General features: G+C 46.4%; 5 protein-coding genes across 5 annotated transcripts; 1 reads left to right on the forward strand and 4 right to left on the reverse strand.

Annotated features, from left to right (window-relative positions):
• Positions 1 to 393: 393 nt before the first annotated feature.
• On the reverse strand, positions 394 to 2183 carry F4817DRAFT_336894 (uncharacterized protein). Its single transcript, XM_049303222.1, has one exon. The coding sequence runs from the start codon at positions 1704 to 1706 to the stop codon at positions 675 to 677; it is 1032 nt and encodes a 343-aa protein (XP_049159243.1). The 5' UTR covers positions 1707 to 2183; the 3' UTR covers positions 394 to 674.
• Positions 2184 to 3273: 1090 nt separating this feature from the next.
• Positions 3274 to 4053, forward strand: F4817DRAFT_365232 (uncharacterized protein). Its single transcript, XM_049306846.1, has 2 exons — positions 3274 to 3445; positions 3504 to 4053. The coding sequence occupies exons 1-2, from the start codon at positions 3386 to 3388 to the stop codon at positions 3915 to 3917; spliced, it is 474 nt and encodes a 157-aa protein (XP_049159244.1). The 5' UTR covers positions 3274 to 3385; the 3' UTR covers positions 3918 to 4053.
• An 801-nt stretch (positions 4054 to 4854) lies between these two features.
• Positions 4855 to 6814, reverse strand: F4817DRAFT_358594 (alpha/beta-hydrolase; the record flags this gene model as incomplete). Its single annotated transcript, XM_049306051.1, has 3 exons — positions 4855 to 5248; positions 5297 to 5467; positions 5526 to 6814. The coding sequence occupies 3 exons, from the start codon at positions 6812 to 6814 to the stop codon at positions 4855 to 4857; spliced, it is 1854 nt and encodes a 617-aa protein (XP_049159245.1).
• Positions 6815 to 7855: 1041 nt separating this feature from the next.
• On the reverse strand, positions 7856 to 9363 carry F4817DRAFT_336900 (uncharacterized protein). The gene is made up of 2 exons (XM_049303223.1): positions 8742 to 9363; positions 7856 to 8679 (listed from the first exon to the last, which is right to left on the reverse strand). Exons 1-2 carry the CDS (start codon positions 9193 to 9195, stop codon positions 8471 to 8473), a joined length of 663 nt encoding a protein of 220 aa, XP_049159246.1. The 5' UTR covers positions 9196 to 9363; the 3' UTR covers positions 7856 to 8470.
• Positions 9364 to 9466: 103 nt separating this feature from the next.
• F4817DRAFT_336902 (ribosomal protein L34Ae) lies at positions 9467 to 10943 on the reverse strand. Its single transcript, XM_049303224.1, has 3 exons — positions 10818 to 10943; positions 10607 to 10730; positions 9467 to 10341 (listed from the first exon to the last, which is right to left on the reverse strand). The coding sequence occupies exons 1-3, from the start codon at positions 10853 to 10855 to the stop codon at positions 10153 to 10155; spliced, it is 351 nt and encodes a 116-aa protein (XP_049159247.1). The 5' UTR covers positions 10856 to 10943; the 3' UTR covers positions 9467 to 10152.
• Between the last annotated feature and the right edge of the window lie 132 nt (positions 10944 to 11075).

The following is an 11075-nucleotide window of genomic DNA, read 5'->3' on the forward strand; positions in this document are numbered from 1 at the left end:
TAATGCAGGAGACGGATGCTTTTCCAGGCAGCACGTCGATGGCTCCCGTAAAACGCATGCGGCGCCCCGTGGGAAACTCACCGTAGTCGTACACGCAGTATTCAGCCGCTGCTCGACTTATCATTCATCGCGGGAAGGATACGGCGCCAGCGACAGCCTCTTAAGACGGAATACCTGATATAGGTTGATAGTTCCTCGCATAACAACGAAGTTATTTTCCTATCATCTGCTTTCACCATTTGCTACTTAGACCAGTCCGAGGTTGCTGTCCCATCCGGAGACCTAAGACTAATAAGATCACAATTACCACGGTTGCTGCTATTGATGATATAGTTATCCTGAATAGCACGGTAACCTTTAATTTAGATGCTTCCAGCGGGGTTAAATAAGTCATTTATTTTAACCTCGATAAAGATCTTGTTATTCTACTTAAGACTAATAGACGCAAGCTCCACGTCCCAATCTACAAGCCAGAGTGAGTTTACCGTCCTCTAGCGAGAATATGCTGTAGACCCGTCTATCGAAAATTTCCCTTATGGAAATGTCTACTATAGTAAATACAATGATGGGCTAGTTACTATACATAGGTACTGAGGGTACCCCTTCTTCTTCCAAATATCTATCCCCTCTAGAATCCTAATAGCCGGAACCTTATAAAGGAGGTGCGACCACTACTAGAGATCGACTGGTTGGTGCTCCCCGATGCCGGAGCCAGCGGCGGACACATTGTTAGCGTCACCAGAGATCTCTGGCTTCTGACCTAGCTGCCTCATAATACTCTTATACCCAGAGCATATACCGAACCGAGCCAACGTATCTATTACTCGGCGTGGCACCTTATTGCTATGAAGATATATGCCCATAGATAAAGGTAAGAAATTAGACTGTTTAGGCGCATAGGCGCCTAAGAACAACGTAACGATTAAATATGCCCTAGCCTCGTTTGAGAAAGTAGTGTCGATTTTGGCATCATGATACGACTTCTGGCCGGCTCGTTGATTGGAGAGGATAGTTGTTAAAAACGCACTAAGCTTAGGTGACGTGGCTTGTATTTCAGTCCAGGAGGACTGGATAGCGCTATTAATCCAGTCTGCGTTGTAGATATCTTTGACGGCACAGGGCGTATCACCTGGCTTATTGGATGACTTGGGCTCGAGTTTACTAAAGGCGGGTTGAAGTACCAAAGCAGAAAGCTCGTCGCGGAGGTCGGGAACAATATCTTTATCCCCTCCTTTATCCTCTTCTTTATCCTCTTCACCTACGAACTGTATTCGGATACCAACCGTCCCTAAGCGCTCTCGGATTTTTGGGTCTTTAAATGCTCGAACCATTTCACGTAGCCTTGCCCCTGAGGCCTTATTATCTGCTGTCTTTCCTAAAAGCCATCCTTCCATAAAGCGTTTGAAGGTACGCTCACGGCTCCGCTTTCTCCGCCAAAAGCTCAGCGTATCAGCCGCGACCCTTTCTGACCTCGGGTCACAGGTTTGTGTAAGGTCGCTCTCAAGGTCATCCTCTTCTTCGGAGTCAGAAACATCTGGTATAGTGTCGGGAAGGTCAGACAACTCGGATAACTCAGACGTGGGAGGCGGTACGGCTGTGCTTTCGTCATGTAACGGATGGTCTTGAGGAAGCTGGGGAGGGGAAGATGGAGGGGCAGATGATAACGACGAGGTATCCATGGCATCCATGGTTTCTGTATTTTCCATGATAAGATAATCCTATATCGTAGGGGCGTTGTTAATATGAATGTCGATATTTGTAGTTGAATGTTTTGTTTGTTGCTAGGTTAGAGATTCGAAGTTCGTGGGGTACGGTAAAGCGGTAAAGCCAGGGGTAAAAACACCTATAATAGGTACCTAGTGTGAATCCTGGTCTGAGCTTGCTAGGATAAACATAACTGCAATGTATAAAAAGTCCTGGAAAAGAGAGGTAATCACGCAAGTATCGCGCGACATATACCACGTATTATATACTTAGTGGCCAATTCCTACCAGTAATTTACCAAGCGCTCATTGGGAAGAATTCAGTCCTATTGCTTCGAAGACTATCAGAATCAGGGGAGAATATGAAAGCCAGCTCGATCTGCACTAGAGCCCGATTACTAAAGTTACTGGAAGTGTATTATACAATATACGACATGGTTGTCTGGGATGTTCAGAGTGTAGTGATGTTGAATGTGTATGACTTCTCTGATACGATTTACAAAGGAGAATTGTTGAGTCGCGACCCCGTTACTGGGGCCACCCTAGTAGGGGTCACTCCATTTCCCATACAAAATCTACAAAGTCGCATATTTATAATTGATTCAAGAAAATAGTTAAGTAACGGGGTCGCGACCGTAGTATACCGTGCCATCCTCTTCATCTAACCTAAGTACTCTTCTTATCATGTCTTACCCACTTATAAATAACTATATTAATGTAGACTTTCTAGAGGGTAAGGGGGGTAGGAAGAGGGTTGAAGCTGGAAAGCCGAGAAATCTAAGTCTCATTATGAACTAAGCTATTGCCTAGCAAGTGAAAGAACTGCTTGATCTCCGAGAAACTTCCCTAATTTCATAGTTCTTCATGCTTTAATATAGTTGTGTAAAGAACTTTCGGCCCTTTACAAGCACCATCGAACCTTACATGAAGCTGGATTTTGGAAAGAGAGCCCATTGAAAACTTATACCTTCGCTTATACTGTTACAGGACAATGTTCTGCTCATCGGTCTTGAAGTCTTTATACAACTGATAACGATCACAAGATTTCCCTCTCTACGGCAAGACTTTTAGAAGAGTCTATGGCCAACATCGATGTCTTAAAGCTTTATCGTTTAAACTTAACATAAATTAGGTAACTAGCTGCTCTTACCTATCAGTTTACGAGCTATCTCGGATGAGCAATTGGGGGATATTCGTATCGCTTGTTTAGTTTAGGAACAAAGAAAAGTAGTTTAACAACCATACAATGCTTTTATGCCCGAGGGACATCCACGGGTTTGTTTAAACGTACTATAGCGCCTAGGCTTTTACAATAATAACACCATGGATATGGTAACACAATGGTCTCACAGGAGACATGAACCCACTCGCTATAAGACTTCTAGGTTGCCACGCATTTGTTCGTCTATTACATGTATTCCATGTCGTATCTCGACGATGCATGTCGATAACTTACGTACCTCTAGTAGCCAATTCTTCTTCACTGGTAAATATTTAAAGTTTCCACCGAGTTGATTGTTGATTCTGCCTCCTCCTTTAAAGCAAACACGCCCAGCATCTTCTACGTGTATCTCGGGATTTCAAAGGAGGGCCGTATGTTCATAATATATCAATCCGTATTTTAATTCCTCGGTTGCTCTTTCACATCACCATCAATAACCTATATCTACTAACCTAGCACAATGAGCATCGCGACTCTTACCCCCCGCCAACGCGGTTGGCGACTCGTTACCACTATTCTAGTAAGCCCATATCAACATCCAAGTCCTTCTATTAGCGCAGCTACTAACTATCCCCCAGGCTCCCCAGGCGTATCAGCACAGATCTACCTCGTGGGTCGCATGGGAGCAGCCCAATCCTGCTCTCTACACACCACCTCATGCGCCCCCAAGCAGTGAGAGCCGGCAAGCAGCCAGCAACTCCCAGGGCCCACGCAATGTCGGAGAGACCGGCGCTGCACCAGAAACTGCTACGATCGTGACGGGCAGCCGGGAAATATCCACGTCGGAAAAAATAGCCCCTTCGTCTATCCAAGCAGGCGCCAGCCGTATCCCCTGCTCCCAGACGCGCTCTATCCAGACTCAATCCGAGAGCACACCGCTGCTTCCTACCACCCTCTTACGCATCCCCGGCGTTCCTGCCACCTGGCCGGGCGAGACGCCCAAACATCCGTATACTGGTTTCCACGAGAATGAAAGTCCTCTAACTACATGAAGGAGTCGCGTAACCTCAAATCCGGAATATTTTAGAGCGTCTCGGCACTGGCGAGAAATCGGGCTAAGGCTTCGGTGACGCATCGAGTGTCGCTTTCGGAATACGGGCTCTGAAGGAAAACGCTCACATATCGTACTCTGCTGTTAGCTTCGATCAGGTCATCCGCAAGTACATAAACGGTGTCCAGTATTGCGAGACTTGACCTACCCGTGGGGAGACATTAGGATGATGCGATAAGAAGAAAGATAAAGGGGGGGGAAGTGGGGGGTATTTACCCCTGAGTAGGCTTTCCGCATTACTCTCAGGTTGGATTTCCCGGAGAGGACACAATGGTTCCTTCTGGAATCTCATTGCATCGTGTAGGTTTAATCACTTTATGATACCCCTCTGTTTTAGTCTATGGCAAAATAATAAGCAGCGCTTTCTTTGGCGCATGAACCATAAGCAAGTCTAAATATGTAAAGTGATGTGACAGGTATTTTCTATCTCGCATCTCTAAAACGAAAATAATAAGGTAGGACAATCTTTAGGAACGACTAGAATTAATTTGGCCCGCATTGTAATAAACTACGGCCAAGGAGACTTAATTAGGTAGGTACCTACACTATGTTGCTGGTATTCACACTTGTCGCAACTGGAATCTACACCATCCGCTGTAGGCACATCCATCTCTTTACCTTCCAATTCATAGCCTCACACGTATAGCCTAACAAATAAATCCCCGATAAAAACACTCCGGTAGTCGTACAGGGTGGGCTCTGAGAAAGAAGGAGAAAAGATAAAAAGGTATAGTAGTAAACCCTCACCCTAACACTGATATCCGTAGTTCCTAGTTCTAAACCCGAGCCTTAAAATATCCTCAAATACCAAACGAACCAACTCCAATGAAGAAGAGTGCCTGCTAGACCCAGAGATGCGATGAGATAAATCCATGCCATCACTTCCGCATGGCGGGAGCGTAGCGAACGTACAAGCGATCGAGAAAGTGGGAATGTCTGATACCATTTGGCCGTTTAACCGCGAACTCTTCGATGGCCTGCTGGACTCCGTATCCGCAACGTTCGACGAGATAACACACGACGAAGTAGCCGGTACGATTGAATCCGTAGTGACAATGGACGCCGATAAATGTCTGCTCATTCGCCGCACGCTCCGCTTGTTCCGCTCGGATCTGGTCCACCAATTTGATAAAACTGGCCACCTCCGCGTCTGTCGGTGGGATTTTAGATACTGTCGGGAACTTGTGGTACCTGATCCCTTCTCCGAAACCTTTGGGGTCGTACACCGGATCCGCATGACTTATATCAATAATATCTTTAATTATGTGGCCCCTGAAGAGAGTTAATAAGAATCCATCTGTCATAGTTTGCGATACTTACCATTTAGCCGTGAAGACTTTAGGGGAATGCTCTTCGTCGACCTCGCGGAGTGTCTTCATTGCGCGAAAGATTCCTCCAATGGGCTTAGAAACGGGTTGGACGCTTTTCCACTTGGCAAGATTTTTAACGTCCCACTTGCCGTCGCGCGAGAGATATTGTAGTTGCCACCCCCTATTCGTGATAAGTTAAGTGGGTGAGAATATTAGACTGATGTAAAGAGCAAACCTACAGCGAAAATCGACCGGTGATGTGATCATTCATAAAGTCGCCTATTAGCCCTGCTAAAGTGCGAACCGTGGTTGGCATGTAAAGCATAGCGTGTCCAGCTGGCAACAATGTGACTTTAACAATCTTGGCCGGGTGCTGGGGCTGTGGAGGAATACCGCCAATGGTGTCTTGATCCCTAGGCGTAGTAGGGTCTTCATAATGCTCTTCTACGTTTGACGTCTGCTGCTGTTTCCGTGTAAAATCATCGTCGGTAATTGCCTCGATCGATTCCGGTATGTGTGCTCGTGGTGCCGATGTAGTGTTCACTGGGGCTGCGGCGTCCACAATTGCACCCACCTCGCTAGTGTTAGATAGATCATCAGGGGAACTACCTTCGGAGGTTGCTGATTCGAGAAGGCTGCGAATCTTTTCTATTTCTGTGGGCGGCGTGACGGTATCATAGTCGCCACCAATAAGGTAGACCGGAATATCAAGGCCGGCCCAAGTGGGTTCGCCAAACAAACCCCCGACGATTTTACCGTCTTTAGAATATGTCGGCAATGCGCCCCATGCCATTCGACGGAACACCGGAGTCCGACTCATAGTATTAAATTTGTCTTGAAGCTGCCGCGCCTCGAGATCTGCCTTGGGGCCGACGAAACGCTTAACGCTGGCACTCTCGGGGCCGCCCCATCTATCCCAAGCCCGCCAGAGGTTGAAGATGCAATCAGGAAGCGAGAGTAGCATGCGAATGTTACGCACAGCTCGCGGCGGTGGTGGTCCGGACACGGGGCATACTGCGATTAGTCCCATCACGTGGGAAGGAGGCCGTAAGTAGAAGGCCGACTGCTTGTTAGCAATTCTTGCCGCAATTGCGGTCCCCATGCTATGGGCGATTAGGACAAGCCCTTGGTCCTTCTCTCGATAGCCATCGATGACGGTCTCGAGTAAGTCGGTCAGTGCATCTGTTGTGTACGCATTCCATGATTTTGGGGCAAACTGGGATAGACCACATCCGGGTAGATCTACAGCCAGGCAAGATGCGGAGTTGACGAGACTGGTGAGAAGGGGGTGGAATTGGGCGATGCAACCTCCAAGGCCGTGAATAAATACCACGAGAGGTAACGGAGCTGGATGCCGAGGGAGCTCATCCGCTTTGGGATGACGTCGATAGAAAACACGAATGCCGGGGTAAGTTATACCGCTCCGGTGTGCAGTATATGAGGCTATCTTAGAGTGATTCCGGAGCAGCGGGGGGTCTGTGGCGTTCGCATCTTTCGATTCGGCCCCGTTGGCCCGGGTCTTGGCCATTCGATTTCGTAGATACAGAAACCATGCACTCCCCACTAAGATGAAAATGAGGCCGGGGGCGTTTCGCCCGTCTCGGACGAAAGCGTGGGCTGCGTGGGCTGCGTGGGAATAAGTCATTGGGAACAACTCAATCCTGCGATAATGAAAATGTACGAGATGAAGCAATTATTAATGGAAGACGCGATGCGCTTAAAGTGGCAATAGTGGTGGACCTTGACCGAGTCGCGCACCATTTTAGGGAGAGACGTAAGGAGATTGAATAGGTACGCGAATATGACTTACCACTTAAAAGTTTCTGCGGTCAAAACGATGAGCACGTAGGAAATAATAGGAAACCACGACTTTAGTGCGTACTGTAAATACTGTAAGTAATGCTTGAGGGTATCGTATGTATGTTGTAAGTGATGATCCAAGTTTATCAGTCCCTCCCTCTACTCTAGGAGAGAGGAAATCGCATGCGACTCATGCAATATTTTAATGTTTCCACGATGGATCGCAATATCGTCTTGAGATGATTCACTCGTTGGGCTGCAACCAACAAAGAAGATAATAAAAGTAAGATAACGACGCCGGCCCCCTTGGAGAAATATATATACGGTGGTGCGATGCGAGACAAATAAAAAACCATTAATTGTCAGATAACTGCGAAATCTAATAATAAGATATCGCCCGTTTGGTTATAGTTGTACAGCATACATGTGAACCTTGTGAGCGATTCGATGGAACATTGAAGTGATCCGACTGATACGGTACGGAATACCTTTTACCTTTGAAGCTAAGCTAAACTTTTAGCTTTTACCACCCGAAGAGCCAAGACCAATTATATCGGACGAGAACTCGATATTCCCCTTCAGCCACTGAATCGTCATAGCGCCTCAACGTGTTCCCCAAGAAGGCTGTCATTGGACTGTCGCCATTGACCAATTAGAACTTTAAGGAATTGCTAGATCAGCCACAATATGCAAGGCTGAGCTAGGATTGATTAAATATCTACTATTAGTAAGTCCAGGTTTGGCTTAGATGAGACGAAAAGAGGTATTTGTGGATTAGATTTGAAAGCTGTGCTCTTCTAGAATATTAAATGACTCAAGCTTAAAATTTTTAGTACTCCCCGACTTTTTCGTCAAGACGGCGACGAGCTATTCGTCTGAATCATCTTCACACAAAATAATGGTACAATTAACAAAATTCCATATGAGTTTTCTTAATATTCATATTCAAATAGAATATGGTTGGTTGTACAGTAATTATTGGGTTTTCTAAGTGTATCGAGAAGCAACAGCGTTGACGATTTACTTAAACCTGTCTCCCGACTCAAGTCGTGCTAACGCGTACATCCGAGTCGCATTTGAGTTTTCGTATAATATACATGCCCCATGGTCTAATATAGTACATTCTTGCCTCAACCTCCTGTCTGGGTACATATGTAGTCTCTGCTAGCTAGACTTTCACCTTTACGTATCCCTTAGACACGGGCAATGCTATAGCCTAGGATGAGACTAAAGCACCGGTCCAACCTATAACTAGTAATAGAATAAGATCATCATATGAAGTGATGATACTGCTAACCGCATAATTCTTTATGTGTGCTCTCACCTCTATGTCTAAGTGAACCGTATAGGTGTGACAATTATGGTGAACGACCATATACACCGCTCAAGCAGCGCCCACGCCCTCTCTCCAGCCAATGGGTATCAACGCAGCCGCGACATCCTTAACCCCTCTCTCCGTAGCCAGCAAGTTGTACTGCGCAGCCGCATTCCGCGTGTCTAAAATCTCTACCCTCATGCCCAAGCTGCTAATATGCCTCCTCAGTTCCGGACTCATGGGGCGGATATCCGGGCCGAGGCCCAGTATTAATAAATCTATAGGTTACTGATCAGCAACAAGCTCACCAACATATGACTATATTTCCCTCGCCTCTTACCTGGTCGGGGCCACAGCAATCCAAACAATCCGAAGGTTTCATTCGGCACCTCCCATTGCCCCTTCTTATTCAGCAGTCGTTTCTCGCCGCGAGGTGCCCACGGGCGCCATGTGAAGGCTTCGCCGTTAATTAAGAGGACGCCGGAGCCGTCGGTGACTCTTGCGCCGCTGTTGAGGTGGAAGCCGTTCGACGTGCAGACGTCTACGGAAGTGGAGGGCACGGGTGTATTGCCTAGCACATCTAGGTCTGAAAGGTCGGCACGGGACGGCTCCTCATCTGCACGGCGCGATGCGGTTGTGTGGAACTGCGATGTCGTGTACGGGAAAACTCTGTGGCTCGTTGTAGTACGGAGGGTATTTGCTGTTGGTAGTGGCCAGCGGCTTTGAAGACTCGGCTGTCGTAAAATCGCAGTAAGTCGATTCAAAGGCCGACAAGCTCGTGTTGCAGAAACCATGGCCGTAATTAATTTTGCTAGCTTCTAGCAGGAAATTCCATCGCGCTCTACTCCTTGAACAACTTGGAATTTTCTCTTTTTCATTCGGAGGAGCTAGAGCTTGCGTAAAAAAGATGGTGGGTTGAACGTCATCATTTTGGAGAAGCTTGTATAGTATATGTTTATGAAATTTACACTGTGTTATATATACATAAGCACAAATCGTAGCATTGTAACTGGTAGATAGACGTTTATTTTAGTTCCTGCTTCATTCTCTATTGTGATAGTTTCGGATAAGTCTATATTAGATGTTCTTCAATTTTCATACCAGCTAGGATATCTTGCTGAATTATAATGAAGGTATAAAGAAGCAACTCTCCAATTTGGTACATATTCTGTAACGTATCTGAGAGTAGTACTTGAAGAAATATTAAACTCATCGAGTAGCGATGGTATCCTTTCATATTTATCTCAAAGGGTATACTTATTTATGGACAGGTTATTTTGGAAACTTCAGAAAATATTATTTACGTATTAAGTTGAGCGGCACACACGGTCTCGCAATAGGAACTACTAGTAAACTAGAGTAACAGAGCTCTTGTGTGTTGGAAATACTACGACTCGGGAAGGATGCATGTGTTCTCCCTACCTCTGAAGCATAAGGAGAGCACAGTAAAGTAATACGGACATGCCCCGAGAGTTGCAACAACACCATCCAAGTTAGACTAGAAAATAGCCTATGTCCATTAAGTCGTAGTATTCGTGTCACAGCATAGCAGATGTGAGGAACGATATGAACAGTGGTAGTCCTGATGTCGTTTATACCATTCCGATCATCTAGACCATGAGAAGAAGCCCTAGAAGCCCTAGAAACAGATACGGGCTATTCGGTAGCCGTTCGCATGACATGCAGCCCTGTCCCTCTGAACACCAAATCAATGAAGGCCGAACCATTCCATCCCAGAGTCATTCGGTAGTTTATTTCTTCTTGGAACCCTCGCTCTGCTCCTTCAGCACCTTCTTGACGATCTTCTGCTCTTCGATCAGGAAAGCGCGCACGATCCTGTCTCGCACGCAGTTACCGCATCTTGAACCACCGTACGCTCGCTGGACGGTCTTCTTGGGGTGGGAGATCTGAGAGTATTCACGGGGTCGGAGGGCAGGAACCTAATATGGATAGTTAGTATTGGTTTGATAGACTCGCGCTTGTTCGAATGGTGGTCTTTGTAGGTTGTTTGTCGAACGTAGAATCTATGTCTCAAGTGGAAAAGAGTTGCGCAAATTCGATCCTGTGCTGGTAATACTGAATTGTTTCAGCCGAAGAGAAACATGATGGCTGTTGTCGCAGGAGTCGGTGTTGATTCGAATATTCCTAGGTTCCCTTCTCGGTTTCCCCCCTAAAATATAACCAAAAATAACTGAATTTACTTACGCCGGGGAGCTTGACACCACAGTCACCACATTTCGGGGCTGTTCCTCGCTTCTTGATGTGAAGAGCTCGCAACTGACCACCGGGAGTCTTGACGACACGGGTCTTGTTGGAGGTGGTGTTGTACCTTTAAGCGACACGTTAGCTTTGCGCGTTCCTAGGAGTAGGAATTATTCGGATTTTATGAATATTTTAATCGAATTGGGAGACGTACGGGTTGCGACGGCGGTAGGTGACTCGGTTGTTGGCCATTTTGACTGATGTTGCTGGTGGAATGGTTTGACTTCTTCCTTTGCAACTTTTTTTTGTGAGGGATGAATTTTGGTGTTTTTTACGGAAGAGATGTGTGGGATGGATCTTTAGCCCGCTTACTGATTGAACCAATTGAAATTATGATGTGGGGATTCGGATTTAGCCACAAGCACTAGCCTCCCCAAAAGCCACCTGGTTCAATCCACGTGACCACCTGCCG

This window comes from Daldinia loculata, assembly GCF_022478755.1.
Source record: "Daldinia loculata strain CBS 113971 unplaced genomic scaffold F4817scaffold_23, whole genome shotgun sequence".
Taxonomy (NCBI): Eukaryota; Fungi; Ascomycota; class Sordariomycetes; order Xylariales; family Hypoxylaceae; genus Daldinia; species Daldinia loculata.